The 19912-nt window shown below is 33.9% G+C and overlaps 1 protein-coding gene across 1 annotated transcript in view; it reads left to right on the top strand.

Annotated features, from left to right (window-relative positions):
- Window positions 1-19912, top strand: part of HHAT (hedgehog acyltransferase) — a 3149942-nt gene that overhangs the window by 890853 nt on the left and 2239177 nt on the right. The window contains exon 6 of the mRNA XM_044061752.1: window positions 3155-3367. Within this exon, the coding sequence (XP_043917687.1) occupies window positions 3155-3367 (213 nt within the window). The remainder of the gene's footprint in view (window positions 1-3154; window positions 3368-19912) is intronic.

Genomic DNA, 19912 nt, shown 5'->3' with positions numbered 1-19912 from the left:
GAAGAGGAAAACAATTTTTTTTGTTATGACTCATCCACTATTGCTTACTTAGCAATAGCGGCAGAACAAAATAGTCTTACCTCTCTCTTGACAGTGCTGTGTTTCACTATACGATCATCCTTTTGCACCTTCCAGCCTGCATAAACAGAGCACAGCCTTGGGGGAATCCAAAACACATAAAATGGAGCCTTCCAGCCTGCATAAATGGAACACAGCAGCAGGCTTGATGTGGAACATAGTTATTTCTGCACTTTTGTGTTTGAATTTACGTTAGCATGCAATGCGCAGGCATGGGTCCACCTATGGGTCTTACAGCTGTAAAAGTGGGGGGAGGGTGCCCCTTCCCCCTCACGCTATGGTTCCGATGCCTATGTTTAACTTATGTCTCAGAACACATAATGTGTTAAACATGTTGGGGAAAGCAATAATGTATAAATAATTTGTGATTGTTCATGTATTTTGGTTTAATAATGAAAGCACAGAGTTAGAAGCATTAGCAGCTGTATGGCACTTGCAAACCAATTTTTTTGACAACTTTAAATATAAACCTGATGTTACTCCACACTGAAAATTAAGTTGAGAAGGTACCTGACAAAGTTCAGGTACATTTTCAACTTAATTTTTTTAACAGTGGAACTAAAACTTTACTGGAAAGTTACTGGCACTTGTGGAAGGCACTCAGGTGGAACAGCATAGTTTTTCAAGCGTCTCAGAAGGCGCTCAGCTGTAAGCATAAAGGAGCCGTTAATGAGTTAATCACTATATATTAATCAGATCAGACAATAGTAGTAGAAGTAGCAAACTTAAACTCGTCTTAAGTAAAAAAAAAATATATAAGTTGAAATATTGTACAGAATTACTAAGTATTCAAAAGTAATCCAAGCAAGGCAGGCAGTCTGTTTCCAGTCGAAAATCCTTTAAGTATACTGACAAGCGATCCAAGTAAAACAAAAATAGAGTAATAGTTTCCTCACAGGCTTTCTAAAGATATATATATATATATATATATATATATATATATATATATATATATATATAATTTGCGTAGGTGGATTGAACACTCTAAATTGGCCCTAAGTTTGAGTGTGTGCGTGTGTGCCTTCTGTGGAAGGTTGGGTGCCGGGCTGGCAACTCGACACTGTAAAACTCCTCTGCCAATCATGAGCAGACAGGTGATCCGCTGTGGCGACCTCTAACCGGGAAAAGCCGAAAGAAGAGAGAGATACTTTTTATCAGGCAAGGGACTGGTTTATTGTGCTGTAAAACAAAGTGTTATTGGTACACATGTTAAATTCACATCCCTTCCCCCATCAGTGTGACATTTGAGCTCGTCCTGCCCTACTTAGTAGCTGTCATAATAATATAATCCTTATGCACTTTAAATAAAATTTATAATGATGTGGTATCTCTTATTTAATTAGATTATTAAGTAGATTATTAAGTCTGTGATTTTATCCAAGACAATATCCTACATGGCTGGAAATATATCAACCTTAGTCCATTTGGCAATCAAAAAATATATATAAATATATACATATACACTTTGCATGTAAAAAAATCAATTGTGAAAATCATATTCTATTTTCATAACCTATTGTTAACAAAGATCAATTTTGTCCTTCTAGACGTCTTCAGGTTTGTGTACAACAACCCTAAAAACTATCTATAAAATATTATTGTATAATTAGTTAGTGTTATTATACATCATTTTGAAAAAAGAGAAACAAAAAAAGAAAAAAAAATAAGAAAAAATGTATGATGATGAAAACAAAATATACACTTAAATTAAAACTGATTTAAAATGGTATTTAAAACCAACTGGAAGAATAAAATAAAATAAAATTAGTCATGTAAACAATGTGACAATTTTCTAAGTTCCAGTACACTTTTAATTGAACAGTAGTAGTTTAGTTCAGGCTTCCTAAAAGAGTTCAGCTTTAATTGCCATATGAGTTCATGTTTCCCCAGAATATTTGGAATGTCTCCTTCAAGATCACCCAAGTCTATGCGATCCAGGATCTGGAACATAAAACCTGTGTGTCTTTTATGAAGAGAAAGGTGTTTGGCTAGTGGATTATTTTTACATCCATAGCAGATTTCTGACAGATGACAAAATCCGACATTTGTTTTTTTACAGTCTTGCCATATAGAATGCATCACATTCATTGCACTGTGCCCTTTAAATTACTTTTGTAGTGTTACAGTCACTCCCTGCATTGGTCTTAATGATTTTCTTTAAATGAGGGCAATAAAAACTATCACCTTGCTGTATAAATATACAAAATGTACAATTAGCTTCACATCTTTTAGTGTTTCTCTCATATGGTCTAGGTTTAAATTCAACAAAACGTCTAATGTTCCTTCCTGTAAACAAAGGATGGGACTTCACCTAAGATGTTAATCAGAAAAGGGTTACCTGTGACAATGGCCCAGTTTTCTTCAGTAACGCTTTTGATACTGTGATAATCCAAAGTGTATGTCAGGATGCAGCTATTTTTGCATTTATTATTCTCTGTGGAATTTCTTAACATTCTCCTACTGGGGAGGTTGAGTGAAGGTGCTCCAGTCCTTTTCAGTTCTATAATGGGTTCCAGGATGTTTAATATCTGACTTTCATAGCCTGTCAATAGTAAATCATTCTCTAAGTTGTTCAGGTTTCTCAAAAATGATTCCATCGCTGTGGTAATTCCAGCTAATCTATAGCCCTGGGACTTCACTACATTATACTTGTTTTTTGTAGGATGTAGACTTTTACTGTGGAGTAATAAGTTAACCCTCGTCAGTTTTCTGAATAGATCAGTAGTGATTCTGTTATTGTTGGTGTCATTGGAAATCTGCATATCTAAGAATGTGGTTGAATTATAGCTATTGGAAGAGGTAAACTTCAGAAAGGGGGTTATTTGATTGAGGTAAGTGATTAAAATCTCCAAGCTGCAAGGTGTCACCTTCCCACACAATAAAGATGTCGTCAATAAAATGTAAATAGCATGTGATATGCTGCATGTAGTCTGTGTTGTTTAAAACAAAGTCCTCCTCCCACTTGCCCAGGGCTATGTTAGCTATGCTGGGAGCCATGGCATCCCCATTGCTATAATAGTTTTTTTTTTGTAGTGTTTTAATTCATATTAAACATTTTTTTCTGTTTTTTCCCCAGAAAAAATGGTACAGCACTGAAGATGAGTACTATTTACTGTTATTCAGTCTGGCTGTTAGTTGCCTACGCTGCATAAGTTTTTGTTTGGAGAATTGCTGGCAGCAGTCATATCCAAAATGCTCCCAGGCGTTTATGTGGATGCTTGCTTACCTGTTCTACTATCCGGGCTTTCATAATGGACCAGTCCTTAACTTTAATGAGTTCAGCACACAGGTAAGAAATGTGGGATGAATGGTTTGCCTGTGATAATTTTACATTCTGTTGCACACAGGCTGATGCAAACACAGATTGAATCTGTCTCTGTGACCTTGGGCCACGCTAGTTAACCTACTGATGCCTTCATCTACCCAGCTTTAAAAACAGACAAAGCAGGACACTGCTGGAAACCTGCTGACACATTATGACTACATGATCTTGAATAAATGCTCTGGAAAAATAAATAAATATCCCAGCTTGATACAAAAATATAAGTAAGGTATGCTTAAATTTTCTCAAGCCATTTGATGGCTGTGCTTTGTGTTCAAAGCACTGATACTGTTACCTATAAAACCTACAGAAACCTTTAAGCATAAACTTTGTTATTAATCCCAAGTTTAGTGCATTATCCTCATTGATACAGCTTGAATAATTCCTTCCACACAAATTGGGCTTCAGATGAGTTTGCCGATTGTCTTTAAATGTGTACTTTACAAATTGATTTTGGAAGGAAGATGCATTTGTTATTGTGAAGAGTAAGTAAATTATTCCCTTTATTACTGTTAGAGTAACAGAATGTAGTTTGAAGCTTAACTGGCACAATATGTTCAAGTCATGTCAGGAGTCACGGTTTTAGATTTAAACATCCAGGTCCTTAAAGAAAAAGATACGTTGCAACATTTGTCCAGCAATTGCTTAGTGTTTGATTCCATTCATTTTCAGTTTAGTTAACAGATGCACTTCAGCTTTCACATTGCTCATTTAAGTGATTTGAAGGAATGTGAACAATTCATGTAACTTCATTATGTATACTTTGTTACAGTTCATAAACCGAGACAGTAGAACTTCTGGGACTTTGTTTATTTAATTTTTGAGATTTAAAAATTGTTATTATCACAGTTGTATTATTAGTAATTGAATGTTATCTACTATTTTACACTTTAGATACTGCTGTTGTACAGTAAGAGAGAAATATAAAGATGGGAGGACTATCCTTTGTGTATGCAGTTTATACATATTTGAGGTGATATTCATAGTCCCAAGGTTTGCACTTCCATAGTGGTTATCTGCAAAAGCCATATCTATGACTATATGCTAATTAAATAATCATACATTATTCACACTGAATAATTAAATGTGAAGGCGTTTTACCCACTTGTGGTAAAAACGTAAACTAGATGAGTTTATCCTGATATATATGTGAAATATGTGAAAACTTAAGTGCTTGTATAATTTCGGAAGTGTTTGGATATTATGGATGAACACTGCTGTGCACAAACATGCTACAAATAATTGCAAATAGAATGCAGTTCGGTAAAATAAACTGCTAAATAACCAATTAAATCCCAGCTTATGTAAAGGCACTTCATCTGGAACAATGCTTGTAATTGGTTTTCACTAACACATAGCAGTAAAGGTGTTTTGCCCAACATACAGCAGTGAAAGGAATATTATAAGCAAACTTATTCTCATCCATCCACAACCTCTTTTGCCATTTTTGCACATGAGGTTGTGGTGTCACTTCAGCAGTGACAATCATCTAGAGTCAAGGTTTACACTGCCAGGTGACTAGCATGTGGTCTAATTTAACTGATTATAACTAAGCCAGTATTAAAAGTGAATCCAGAGAAGTATTAATTAGGTGTTAACTACATTTGTTATGTATTGGGAAAAGGTATTTGTGTTATTCTTGAATCCAGCAATGATGAGTCAATTAGTAAACACTTGGTGGAGAGTTAGGTTAGATTACTTTGGCAGCTCTTCGGCACTTTGTTACAATTCATAAACTGAGATAGTAGAACTTCTGGGTCTTTGTTTATTTAATTTTTGAACTTTAAAAACGATTAAGTTATTAATTATCACATTTAATTATTCAGTGTGAATAACATACAATTATTAAATGTCAGGGTATCCTGACAATATAGGGCAGAATTTATTGTGGGCTGATTTCAACTCAAACCTCCAGAATGGACTCCTTTCAAAACCTGAGGTGCTAAGGTATTGAGAAAAAGCTCTGTGCAAATAAATCTTCCTGAGGGTGTCATTATAAATTAATATATTAACTACTGAGTGATTTCAGGTGATAGTGTTTCAAGATATGCAGGACAACCATGGATTATGCTCCATGATTATGCAGACTCAGTTGTATCTGACTCCATTTTCCTTTTTCTAATTATAGGGACATTAGAGAATTACTAGGGTTGTTCGTGCATTCACACATGCACACTGATATAAGGTTGCCACCCCTCTATTTTTTTTCCGGACTATCCGGAAATCAAACTGATTCTCCCGTAGTCCGGAAAACACTGTACAAACTCCGGTATTCTGTTTCAAAAAGGAAACAGACTATCGGAGTTTGTAAATCGGCTGATTTACTATGCTTTTTTTTTTTTTTTTTTACAGAAAAGCATAGTAAATCAGCTGAAAGCAGGCAGCAGGAACATAAAAAGAGGACATTCCTCGCTGAGTGATGTAATCATGACATCACAAAATGGGCGGAATGTGGGTGGGGAGGGGAGGGGTGGGCAGTGTTACTGATGATGCGAGAGGTGTGGCTTTACTCTGGTTTTAGCCACGATGAAAGGTGGCAACCCTACACTGATAGCTGAGGTCTGCTGCAGTCTCTGCCATTGTCCGCAGAGCATTCACAACTATCCAAAGCCTAATCACGCAGATAAGTTGACTTACACACTTACATATTATTCATAGAGATAATCATAGCTAGGCCTAATTTGCATACAGCACACATAAATGACCTTGAATTTATACAAATAAGTTTGACTGCCATATTAACTTGCGATCACTCCAGATAGATGTTAAATGTTTTAGGAAGCTGCAAAGAAATAAATACTAAAAATGTTAGAAATTATTAGGAAGCAGGTCATATTGATATTAGATAAGTGTTTACTAGAACTGTCTTTTATTGATCTGATGGTCAGATGTAGATGATTCATGTAAGTACTGATGAAATGAGTGTCACTCCCACTACACCGCTGCAAGAACACTCCGATGCTCTGAACATCTCCTGTCCATTCACAAACCCATGATTAACTCAGGGAAAAAAAACTTTATAGCTATCTGTCTGCTGTGAACTGTACCACTAGACATCTGCCTGCTTAGACCCAAACCTCAATTCAGAAAGGCAGTAAAAAAAAAATCACTTAAGCAAAGCTAAACTATGTCAGTGCTACCTCCCACCTGATTGACTCACCTCTATTAGCTACTCTATCTCGCCTTTTTTTTTCTAAATCTTTATCAGTCTATTTTTTCTTTACAAATTAAATCTTTTTCTTTAATATGTAAATTATCTCTCCTTCCTCTTTGCCTCTTCTCGTTTAGTATTCTTTTTGTTACTTAACCTCTTCTTTTTTCATACTATGCCAGTTTATCTGGTCTCTGGTATATGACTTTTAAACAGTCAAATGAATAAGCTTAGTAATCCTTTCTTATTTGTGCCTACACTCTTATCAATCGTGTTTGCCCTATAATTGTAACCATATGTACTCTTGTACTCTGCATTGTACCTACACATGCTATAATGTTGATTCTTATTTGTATTTGTAACCTGCTTTAGTTATTCTATGTATGTTTCTTGTTTTATTAATTGAATACTAAGTCAACTTTATTGTATGTATTTACTGTGGAGCTTTTCTTCCCGGGTCTTCACTGAAAAAGGGCTCTGTCCCAACTGGACCAACCCGGTCAACAAATGTCAAATAAATAAATAAAATTCCTGACAGTAGCTCTGGAAACGAATATGGAAGTAGTCATAATAGAAATGTGAACAGTATTTTGGAAATTCATTTGACATCATTTAATGATTATGCTACACAGGATTAAAGTACAGACTTCAAAGTGAGTGTAGTGGATGTACTGCATTTTCAAGAATGTATCAAGAATGTATCGTTGGGGGCATGGCCAAGATGAGCACTGAGTAACAGCACTTTCTCTCTGCTCTGCCTTTTCAAAATATTCATGACAGGAGTTTTTGAATTTATCTATCTTAATTTTGTTTTTTGTTTTTTTTTTTTACATATTTGGAATCTACTAATCATCCTTTAGGACAGTATATAAAAATGTCTATAATTTTTTTTAAATGTTTTCCTGTCAAAAAGTACTAGAGAAAATATGTTGACTCCAGGCTACAGAATGAGCTTCTCCAAATCTACTCTTCAGGAAACAAATATTAAGAAGGAACTTCAGTCACTATTATCTAATATTCAAGAACTAACAACAAAAATTGATAGAGTGGATGTAAAGCTGGACAATTTCAAAGAAAAAATGTTCCCAACAAATGGAAATGTTACACGAAGAGCTCAAGCAGCAAAAGAGACAGATTACAGGAATAGAGACTTCACTGAATGATATGAACACTAGAATTCAAGAAGATGAGCATAACATAGACTTTCTCTTAAAACAAAATACTCTTTTACAAACAAAAGTTGATGATCTAGAGAATAGATCAAGAAGAAATAATATTAGGGTCTTTTGTTTAGCTGATAATGTTGAAGAAGGTAATGTGGAAAAAATCTTAAATTCTTGGCTTCCCAAGGTACTGCAGCTTCCTGAAGCTCTCTCATATGGGATAGAGAGAGCCCACAGGTCCTTGGCTTCTTCAAAAAAGGTAAAACCAATTCTACTAAATCTGTTATAGTGAAGTTTCTATCATCACACAACAAGGCGATAGTTTTAAAGACGGCATGGGCTAAATCTTCTATTACATATAAAGAAAATGTCATACGCTTTGATAATGATTATTCATCTTCTGTAATAGCCAAAAGAAAGCTTTTCCTGCCAATGCTAAAATAACTTTAAAAAGCCCAAATAAAATGTCACCTATTTCCAGCAGGATTAAAAATATTTCTTCAGGATGGCCCAAAAATATTTGATGACCTAGAAACTGCCATCACTTTTGTCAAAACAAGAAATCTGCTTGATGAAATAGAGGATATGGACTGGACAAATACCAGTCTTAAAAGAAATGCTGATAACAGTTCCTGGAAGATCTCTGAACATAAAAAGAAGCTCAAGAATAAGTGATTAAAATATTTTACAATAGCTTTCCTTTATCTAAGACTTATTACTTAACCCAGAAGTTGGGGAGATGGAAATGGTTCAAAAGGTGAGTCTTTTTTGTTTAAATCTTTTTTTATGGTATATAGTTGTTTCAATGACATTTTTATTGTTTATTAGTAAATATAGTTTACTTTATTAAATGCATCTTGATTACTATAGCAAGCAAAAGCTATTTAGCTTATTTATTATTTTTTAATTCTGTTAGCTGATTGTTATTATAAATGTTGTGTATATTTGGGGAGTGAATTATGTGGTATCTTGGGGACTATAGCAAATACTGAGACTTAATGAGGGTCTTTGATACTGTAGAAATTGTTTTCTTTATTTTTTTTGTTTGTTGTTTTGCTGCCCTGTCTCGCTGTGAAGAGAGATTCTTCATAGCCATAATGTGGCTTTGCTGATGGTGTTTCCCTTCTGTTGTTCTGGTGGTGGGATATGCTGGTGCTTGTGGTGATAGGCATGAGGAGTGTTATTTGGTGAGCTGATATGTCTTGATTGTGTCATTGGGTATTTATTTGAAGCTAGGACTATGTGGGTATAATGTATGGATGGCTTCTGCTTAGCAGCTTTAATGGGATTCCTTTATTGTTGTATTGTGAAGTGGCTTTGTTTTTTTGTTGCTGCTGGTTGTGGAGAAATGGAGGGTTTGGTTTTGATTGATACATCCATGGTGGTCTAGTGGTTTGTTGGGTTCGGGAGATGGAGTTTGAGTTTGTATTGAATATCTGCTCTCTCCCTCTCTTTTGCTTTTTTTTCTGTTTGTTTTGTTTGTCTCTGATTTAGCGCAAAGTAATCAACAGCTTTGCTAGTGAAAAGTTGCAAATGTTTTCCCTCCTAAATCTTGTGCATCTGACTTGGTAAACAGCCCTGTGATGCAATTGCACTTCAGCTGCTACAAGTTTTTCCATGGAGACATTTACCGTGTGATCTCTGTGCTGAAGAACTTCGCAACGCAAGATAATAGCTCGAATAGATGGTCTCTAATGCTATCTACAGGTCAAATGAAAGAAATGCAGTTAAGTGATCTGCATAACATTACTGTTATGATAAAACATTTGTGAGCATTTATAAACAGTTCTGATACATTTAAACTCTTATATTTTAATACTTATATTCATAGTTTTTGTTTATTTAACTAAAGCTTTCTCTGGTTTGTATAACAAACATGTAATATACATAACAACATCACAAAAATATTATAAAATGAGACCTATACAGAATTTTACATTATTCTACAGAGTTTAGAAAACAGATATGGGAATAATTATGGTGCAGAGTGGAGGTCAACAAACAATGAATTAAACAAAACATAATCTGAATGAAAGTAATTTATTGCACACAGTTGAATCTGAGATGTAGATGTATGCTATTACAGGTTGCAGCAACATAGTTTTCTTTAGGTGATTTCATGTCTTGTATATTAATTAATGTGTTGCTATATTCTAAGGGAGATGGAGGCTGATTCGGGTTAGGAAAGGTTTAAAAAAATATAAATAAAAGTTAATTTCTTGGAAAAATTGTCTCCCCCACCTATGATCACTTCCTAGTCATGGGCATTCCCCTACTGATCATAAACATATGCCAAACCCCTTCTTAGAAAATACAGAGGATTTTAGTGGAATTTCATCTTGTGGTGGGAAACTATAAGTCAGTATTTATTACACTCTTGTTTTCAGCTACATGGGGAGGCAGTGTTACTAGTTATTGACACAATGAATAAAGAGACGGGGAAGGTGGACTATAGGCTTGTAGATTTTCTAGAAGATTAAATTACTTCCTCACTGACTACACACTTAGACTACTGTTGATAGTAAGGATCAAAAGTTCTTCAGGGTATAGCTTGCTTATGGACCATTATAGCAATTAATTGCAAATTAATTAGTTATGCCCTTTATTTTATATGTAAAACTTGTGGTTGGTCTTTATATTTTAAACTCAATCTGATTTACATAAAGAGGAAATTTCACAACACATCTTTATTATATATATAATTTATGATGACTTGAAGTGATATTAAAAATATAACATCATAAATTCAAAATGAAATAGTTACATTTGATATATTTTAATATGTTTCTTGAATGAGTATATACAATTGTTATGGAAGTATTTTATTTCATAATCTTTTTTTTAGTCACATATACTGCTTAATAATGTTAAAATATGCAACAACAGATATATTTAGGTGGGGATGAGATGAGTGTTGTTACTAGTTAGATGGTCAATTTGGGTGGCAGATGTCACTAAAATTAGGAGTTTTTAACTCCAGGGGGGTTTAGAGAGCATTTATGTTATTAATAAATGTTGTAAATTTCTGGTAATAGTTAATATGATGTTAACTAATTCTTATGAAACTGAATTTGATATAAACATATCTTATTGGATAAACATTTTACGTGCTTCATATGTAACTTATAATTGTATTCCTTATAGTCCATTTCTATTGAGTTATAAAATATGGAAAAAGGGAAAATTAATCAACAACTGATGTTCAGAAATATCAGCATTTTATGGCATCTTTAAAGTGTACATCATTAAACATTAATGGATTAAATAATCCTTACAAGAGAAGATCTTTGAATAAATATTTTAAACTACATAATTCTCAATTAATATCCACCAAGAAACTCATCCACTAACTGAAGATATTACAAAATTGGAATCCACATCTTACAAACTTTTGATTAGCTCTGAACATACACAAAAAAGAGGAGTGGCCATACTATGGAAAAATACATTACCTATGTGTAAAATAATTGACACATACAAAGACAATAAAGGGATGTTGTATTCAGTTGTTATAGAATTTAATAACATTTTGACTTTAATAAATATATATTGGATTCCTGGCATTGGACTTACAACAGTAAAACAACATATAGAGCATATAGTACAGTTTTCTAAGTACAATATTATTCTTGCTGGAGATTTTAATTGCATCTCAGATATAAAAGACTCTAGTACTAATGGCAAAAGGAAAATTCCAGCAATAGCCAAATTATTGAATGAATTCTCAGATTCATACATGCTGAAGGATATTAATAATTTTACAGATGCTAGGTCACTGTTCTATACATTCTACTCACATAGACATAATTCATACTCAAGAATAGAAAGGGTATTAATCTCTAATAACTTAGTTAATTCCTTATTGAACTCAAAAGTGATTTCATGTCCCTTTTCAGACCATAATTCCATAACATTTGATTTTATATTAAATTTCACATTTAATGTTCAAATTAAAAGGATACCCACGTACATAACTAAACTAAAAGACTTCATTGATTTTTTTTACTGTAGAAGTACAACATTTTAGTGACCTTAATAACACACAGGGAACCTTTGAAGTATACATCTGGGATGCACTAAAAACTTACCTAAATGGTAAATTATTGATTGGTATAAAAAGAAAAGAATTTCATGGGATAAAGAACTCCAAGATATGCATACAAAGTTACACACTTTAAGACTTGATGTTTCAAGAAATCCAGACAAAGCTAGAATAAATGAAATAAATGCTTTAAACAATAAATATATGGAAATTTTAAATCATAAAGTCATGATTAATCTGGAGAAATACAAACTTCTAAATGTTTCTGTAAATCCTAGTTTTATGAATATATTGGCTAACAAAACTAAATGGTTAAATAAGTTTAATCAAATTAATGAAGCCTGTTCTCCAACAAAAAGAAAAATGGTATCTGACTTACCAAATATATTAAGTGAGCTTAGAGACTTTTTCTTAAAACTAAATCAACCCAGTTACATGGTTAATGGTACAAAAAATAGTCAATCTTTTATTAATAATAATATAAAGAACAGACTATCAGAAACACAAAAAATAATAGATAAATATCTTTGAAAGACATAAAAGATCAAATTACTAAACTTAAGCAAAATAAAGCTCCTGGTAACGATGGTATCATTTCTGAAATCTACAAAGTTTTACCTGACAAAGCTTTAACTTTGTTACACACAGTATTCAGTATAGCTCAAAATAATATTGTACCCCCTTCTTGGAAGTATACATTTATTTCACCCATACTAAAGCCCAATAAAAATCCTACAAAATGTGCTTCATATAGGCCCATTTCGTTGTTAAATACAGACTATAAAATGTTCATGTGTATTTATGCTGATAGACTCAACAATTTTTTGCCATCCCTGGTAGACATGGATCAAACAGATTTTATAATTAATAGAACTCACTATGATAAGATCAAAAGAACAGTAACTTTAATTGAATCAGTGAAAATTTAAAGAATAATTTAACTCTAGTTTGTTTAGATATCAGCTGTGCTTTCAACTCAGTTAATTGGGAATATCTTTTTTTTATTGAAGGAGTTAAACTTCTCTAATAGCTTTATTAATCTTATTACTCAATTATATAATGGAAGTCAAGCCTACATAAAAAATTGGTACAAATGTATTCCAGAACATACCTATTGTAAAAGGAACCAGGCAAGGTTGCCCATTATCTCCTCTTTTATTCACGTTAATTATGGAACTTTGTGCAAACTTAATAAGAGATAACAGTATACAAGGTTATAGATTAAACTTTAATGAAACATCAAAAATCTAAATGTTTGCTGATGATGTATTAATCACTCTTGGTGGTATTAATCCCACCTTGCAAGAATTGTTCACAAACATGGATATATTTCAAAAAAGCGCTGGTCTTAATTTTAATAACAATAAAACTCAAATTCTTCTAACTGGCTCAAACATGAATAATATACAAGATGAATATAAAAAATATATACCTCAAGCTCAACAAATAACATGTTTAGGCATAACTATAACAACTAATATTAGACATTTTACACCTAAATTATAGTAAAAGTATAGCAACTATAGAGACTCTAATAAGTAAATGGAACAAAATTCTGTTCAAAATGGATAAAAAAACTTTCCATTTTAAAGATGATCTTGCTTCCAAAAATTTTCTGCATAATACAATCTATTTCTATTTCCCCTACAAGCTCTTTTATTAAAAAATTTAACACACTGATTAAAAAAAATTGTGGCATCCGATAAAGCCTAGAATTGCATTATCCTATCATATGTATAGTTGGGAAAATGGAGGCATAGCTTTACCAAATCTAGAAATTTATTCAATTTTATCAGTAATTAAAACAATTGTTTATCTTATAGATGGAGAGTATTTAGCAAAGTGGAAAGAAATTATATTAAATTTAACCCAAAATACCAAAAGTAAAGGTAATAACCATCTATCAAAGCTAGGAAATAATTCATTTATATGGAATTTAAGAGATTACTTTTCCAGTTATTCCACTCAAATGTTTAAATCTACTTATGTAACTTTAGTTCTAAAGGCCTTTTAAAAACTATGTATTTAGGTTTAGAATCTTTGAGAATTGGTGGTTTCTCATCTCCCCTATTGCCTATGCACAAGGGATAATTCTCTATACAGACTATTCTAAAATTTTACTATTTAAGTAAAAACAATTAATGTTTTGGCTTCAAATGATAAAAATGAGGCAAAATCTATTAATGCTCTTGTAGATGAATATAATCTTAACAGTTTACTTTGGTCAGATTTGCAAGAGTTTAGAAAATATATTCTGGATAAACTAGTTTTAATTCCCTCAAGTGCTAAGAATTCAATACTCAAACTTATTCAATGTTTGTTTTTATATACTCATAATACTTTACCAGTTAAAAATAGTATATCATATGTTTATAGAGCAATTAAACAAAATCTAGATGTATATTCAGACAGCTATTGGAATTCATTTTCTGTAATTAATAATTTCATTCCCTTAGAAAAAGACAAAATTAATTTCCTTCAGTCAGCCAGTAAAACCACTTCTTCTCTTAAATGGAGAATTTTCACATGGAGAGTTTTACATAAATCTTTTCTTACCCCACAGAAAATGAGTAAGATAACTAAACAAGATATTGTTTGCTGGAAATGTAATACAGAAACAAACGCTGACTGGAACCATATATTTTATGACTGTGCATTATTAAAGACATTTTGGGAAGAAGTAACATTTTTTTTACAGGCAATTTTTACATACAATTTTGTGCTTACCAAATCACTTATATTACTTAACACACCTGTTCCAGACTGTATAAATAAAAGCAAATATTCTTTGCTCTGGTCTATATTATCCATTGCCAGGAAAACAATTACAAAAAACTGGAAGTCCTCATCTAAAGAATTTAAAGGTCTTCTCTTGAAAATATCTAAGTTAGAAATGTTGACTATTAAATCTAAATATATGAGGAATACAAATTTATATTACAAATGGGAAAATATACATGAACTGTTAGTTAAAGAACTGGATAAATGATTAATGCAGTAATCTTTTTTTTTATCCTTTTTCCTTTATCTTTATTTTTTTGCAAAAATCTTAACTGATCTTGTTGTTTGATATATAGTGAACATCATTGTATATAGTTTTTTTTGTTATTATAGCTATTGTAGTAATATTTTCTCTTTTTAAATATTGTACTTAAAAAAATGTTCAATCTTTTTCAAAATATTTGTTCATTACAATAATGTTTTCAATTAAGCTGTTAAAAAAAATAATGTATTGTGTCAACATACATTCTGCTTTACTGGAGGATTTCTGACTGTCACTCCTTAATGGAAAATGATGGTATGAATACAGGAAAGTGTTAGGGGAAAAGATAAATGTCTGTTAGCAAAGTATGAATTTGTTGATAATGCACAGATTACTACAACACAGCTTTAACTTGCTGGATTGGGACTTTGCAAGTGTATATGACTATGGGTATTTTATCACTATATGTGTTTTTGTACTCAGATCTTTGATCTATTTGGGATGAAAGCAGACATCGCTGTGTTTTTTGGCTGAAGACTGGATCAAAACTTTCAGTGTATGACTTTGGCATGTTGTCTTAGGTACATGAATGATGCAGTAGCAGAGATCCAGACAGAGAGAGAACAATTTTAGATATAATGAGAACTGCATTCTCATGGCAGCCCTTAGGACATAAGGTGAACCCAAACAAGTTGAGAGGGCAAAGGCCTGGAATCAAGTGGTTGTGGATATAAATGTTTCCGGTGGAAGGAAGTGCACACTAACATAGTGCAAGAAGAGGGCCAGTGATATGGTAGGATGTAATGGAGCAAAGGTAAGACAGAATGCAATTGCCTGAGCAGTACTGGGGGTGGTGGGGGGACCCCCTATACTTATCCCTTTAACACCCGATGAGGAATACCTCTTCTCTATTCATGGGGTTGACTGTGACAGAGGTAGCAATGGCATTGGGATAATCAGGGGTGGTGTGTGCACTAGCTATTACCCATGTCTGCAGCATCAGTAGACATTTGCTCAGGAAGGTTGGTTTGACAACAGCAACATATTTATATAGAGAACTGAATGCTGAAATGGAATGATTACATGTAACACGTGACATTTAGTATTAACAGGTCTTGCACATAGTGCTGTTCTGCACATAGTGACATTGAACAATGTGTGCATGGTTAAGTGCCCTCCACACCTCATTATACTCTACACAGTAATGTTCATGAGTATCTAAGTAGTAATGTAGTCAATTACTTCTTTAACTCATTCACTCTGGAGCAGCTCAGAAAATGTTGCCTGCTTACTTCCACCATAGGTACAGCAGTGCAGCCTGAGCTCATTTTCAGATAATCCATGTGTAATACCATACATTAAAGAAATGTTCATAACTCTTTAACCATAAGAGCTAGACTAAAAATGTAAATGTTGAGAGTGTGTATCTAAGTCATTGTTAAACATTTGCCAAGGAATGCTGATGTTATTCATATTTTTTACCTTTTTGGTAAAACAAATCACAATATCTTGGTGAACACACCATGTAGACCCATACAGTTTGTAATTAATTAACCATTACTATGTGATGCTTCTTTACTAAGATATTCACAGAAATATGCTTAATATTGTAATTCTTATAATTGATAATTAAACAAAGCATAATATCTCATCACCTGTAACATATAGAGACTACATATCAGTATACAAGTTCTGTGGCTCAATGTCAGCTTCAAAATGATGCATCTTGTGTGCCTTCACCATGCTCCCTTGCAAAGGTATGGGCATAATAATGAGAAATATCCTAAATTCCATAATGCAGAAATAAACAGAGTATTTGATTTCTGTCCTTGTCACAGATGAGCAGTCATTTTTGCAGAAGTTGATGTTTGCTTTTCTGCTGTGACTATTACACTTCACCCCTGACCTTGCCTTACTGCCTTGCGCACATATTCACAGAAATATGGCAAATATATTAATTTTCATAATCCTGCAAGCAAAGAAACTGGGATGTGTGTGTGTGTGTGTGTGTGTGTGTGTGTGTGTGTGTGTGTGTGTGTGTGTGTGTGTGTGTGTGTGTGTGTGTGTGTGTTTGATACAAGTCTTATTACTTGAAGTTGTACAGTTTGATAGCAGCTTCAAAAGGATACCTCACTCATCACCTTGACATCTTTCCTAGCAGTTATTTACCAAAATATGAAAAAATGCAATACTTTTCATAACCTGAGTCATAAAACTATGATATCTGTACACGTGTGCAGCAAACAGATGCAGTTCTTTTACCATGTTATAAGTACTAGTACTCTCTTCAAATGACATATTGCTTGACATGTTGACATGTTCCATAGCAAAGTTATTTACCAAAATATGAACAAAAATCATAATTTTCATAACCTGAGTCATAAATGCACTGTGGTATCTGTACATGTGTCCAGCATAGAGATATAGTACTTTTTATCATTTCATGTTAATATGGTCTTCAAAACGAGGTCTTATTGGCATGTTCCCTAGCAAAGTTATTTACTAAAATATGAAAATATATCATAATTTTCATGGCCTAAGTCAAACTGTGACATATGTACATGTGTACAGTGCACAAATACAGTTCTTTTTCCATCTTGCAACTACTAATACTGTCTTTAAAAAGTTGGTCTTACTTAGCAGGCAGGGTAAGTACTCCACTAAGGAATGCAGGACAGGCATGGGGCTTTAGTGGCACTTGATGAGGGCATCTGAAGTGTCCCATACCTGTGCTGGCTACCCATTCAGACTGCTGATACCGGCACTGGTTCACAACTTCCTTTAGGATCAGCAGTCTGCCTTACCTTTGCTTTTTCCCTTTTTTTTCCCTTTATATGTGTCCTTTCAACACTGAACATAAGGAATCAAAAGGGAGAACTAATCTAATGTATTTTCCCTGTCCTAAATATATTTGCGGTACCAGAGGAGAGGGAGAGTGACAGGAGAGCTATACAGACAGCACATGTGAAAAGAAAAAGACTTGGGTTCATAGGTTCATAGGTTCATACTAGGCTATCTGCCAGAGGGCATTTATAAGCCTAGCCCATAGTTTTGTGGCTTACGCCACCCCTTTAGTTTGGAGAAACTATGCCCATTATTTTGCTGTGCCTCTGTCGAGCAGTGACACTGAGGTAACCCCTGGGGTGTATCTGCGATCTCCCATCCATTGGTCAAGATTCCTCTTGAACAAGGCCAGCGAGGTGCTCTGCCTCACATAAACCGGGATTTTGTTCCACAGCATAGGGAGTCTTTGGGTGATGAATCTATCCCTCCAGCACGTCCTATTAATAACCGTGTCGAGGTTTAAGTCTCCCGCCCTTGTGGCTCTGAGGGATCTAGATTTTTTGAGATGAAGCATGTTTATCAAATCTGGGTTTGACATGGCCTTGTATGTCAGGCATAGGTCACCTCTGAGCAAGCGGTAAGCAACTGAATATAACTGGAGTTCTTTCAGTCTTACATAGTGAGTGTGTGATACAGGAAGCTATTACGTGATATGATTTTCAATTGCAATAATTCACAAAAATATGAAGCATTTCACCCCAATGGATACCTTCATCTGTATCTTACAATAGAAACAATGGTTAAACTGAAAGTAAGAATGGGGGGGGGGGGGCTGGAGCATGGCCCCACATTGACAGAAACCAAAATCTGTCATGTGCATTCATCAGTGTGGTAACGTTTAGTAATGTCAATAACAGTGTCAGCTGCTGAGAGTTGTACTTGACAAGTGATAATGACTCAGTGTTATACTGTAACTACACATATTGTAAGTTAGTAATGTGATAATGACTTGCATTTCATTACTGCAAGGTTCTGCATGCTCAGGCAAAGGTGATAATTGCTGCACATAACCTGTTGAGCAGACATTCATTAAATCCCTGAGTAGACATTCATTACTAGTCTGTTAGGAAAAGACCAGAGTAATTCCATAATAGTAGTATAAAACTTGTATATTACTGAGACATTCCTCTGACCTAAATTCTACACGACTGACAAGCCAGCAATGTTGTCCAAAATCATTGACATTTGCCCTGTAACATCCTTCCAGTGAAATAAAAAATATGGCTGCATAAATCTTGTTTTACATGGAAAAGTGAGCTGAAGCCTTCTAAATATATTTATTACTGGGAGATATCTGTAACCTACCTAATGAAAGCAAGGTCATCTCAGACTCGGAGAATATATAACTTTCTTTGTAACCAGACACTTTGAGATGCACAGCCTGCCAACACACAAAAGAATACACCTGCTCAGTTAGATGTGTCAGAGCTCTTCCATGACAAGAACACTGCCATTTTATAGGAAATCTCAGCCAAGAAACTATGATACTTACTGTTTGTAAAATAATACAAAGACTGCTTCTCACCTCAAACCTACAGAATGATCAGATGACAAACTTCCTGCTGAATACTTGAAATCTGCCATAGATGCCTTATCCTATCCCATATTGATACTAATAGACAGCTCCATATTAGAATCATATGTACCCAAACCACAGGGGAAAAAAACATATATTATCCCACTACAGCAGATGGGGCCTCAATGTAATGTCTCACCCAAAAGATGGCTGAGTCAGGAGTGCAGCACCCCCGTTATGCTGGACAACAGTGTCAGCAGTAGCTCTCCCTGGTATAATCTGGCATATGCCATAGCTGTAGATATGCAATAGTAAAGACTTAAACCTTCTTAGGGACTATGAGGCAAAGATCACCACCACACATACAAACTGTCTCTGTAGAAATAACAGGAAGTATACATAAAAAATAGGACATGTGGAAATAGCCAAAATAAATAATTTCTCTAACAGATATAACGAGAAGTTAGATAATTCTATTTTAAATAAGTACTCCTGCAATACGTACCAAAAAGTCTAGTTTATATTACAGCAAACTAAGTCAACAGCATTGTGTTTATTTCTGAGAATTTCTTCTTTCCTGAAATTCATTTTTTTAAACAGAGCAACATCTCTTCAAGAGTTCCTTATAGTCCCTTATAGTAAATAATTAAATCTAAACTGAAATAAACAGCCAGCCTTCTTTGTGGGGCATATTTGTAATATACTGTCCCAAATTCCACTAGACCAGAAAACAGCAATTATGTTTTCCATAGTGTACATTCCCAAAGGAAGTATTTTGAGGGGAGGAAGTTGAACATGAAATAATCAAATGTT

Source organism: Protopterus annectens, chromosome 1.part0, assembly GCF_019279795.1.
Source record: "Protopterus annectens isolate FY-2018-M chromosome 1.part0, PAN1.0, whole genome shotgun sequence".
In the NCBI taxonomy this organism is placed as follows: Eukaryota; Metazoa; Chordata; order Ceratodontiformes; family Protopteridae; genus Protopterus; species Protopterus annectens.
Note: the sequence above shows the minus strand (reverse complement) of the source record. Positions and strands in the feature narration are given on the sequence as shown.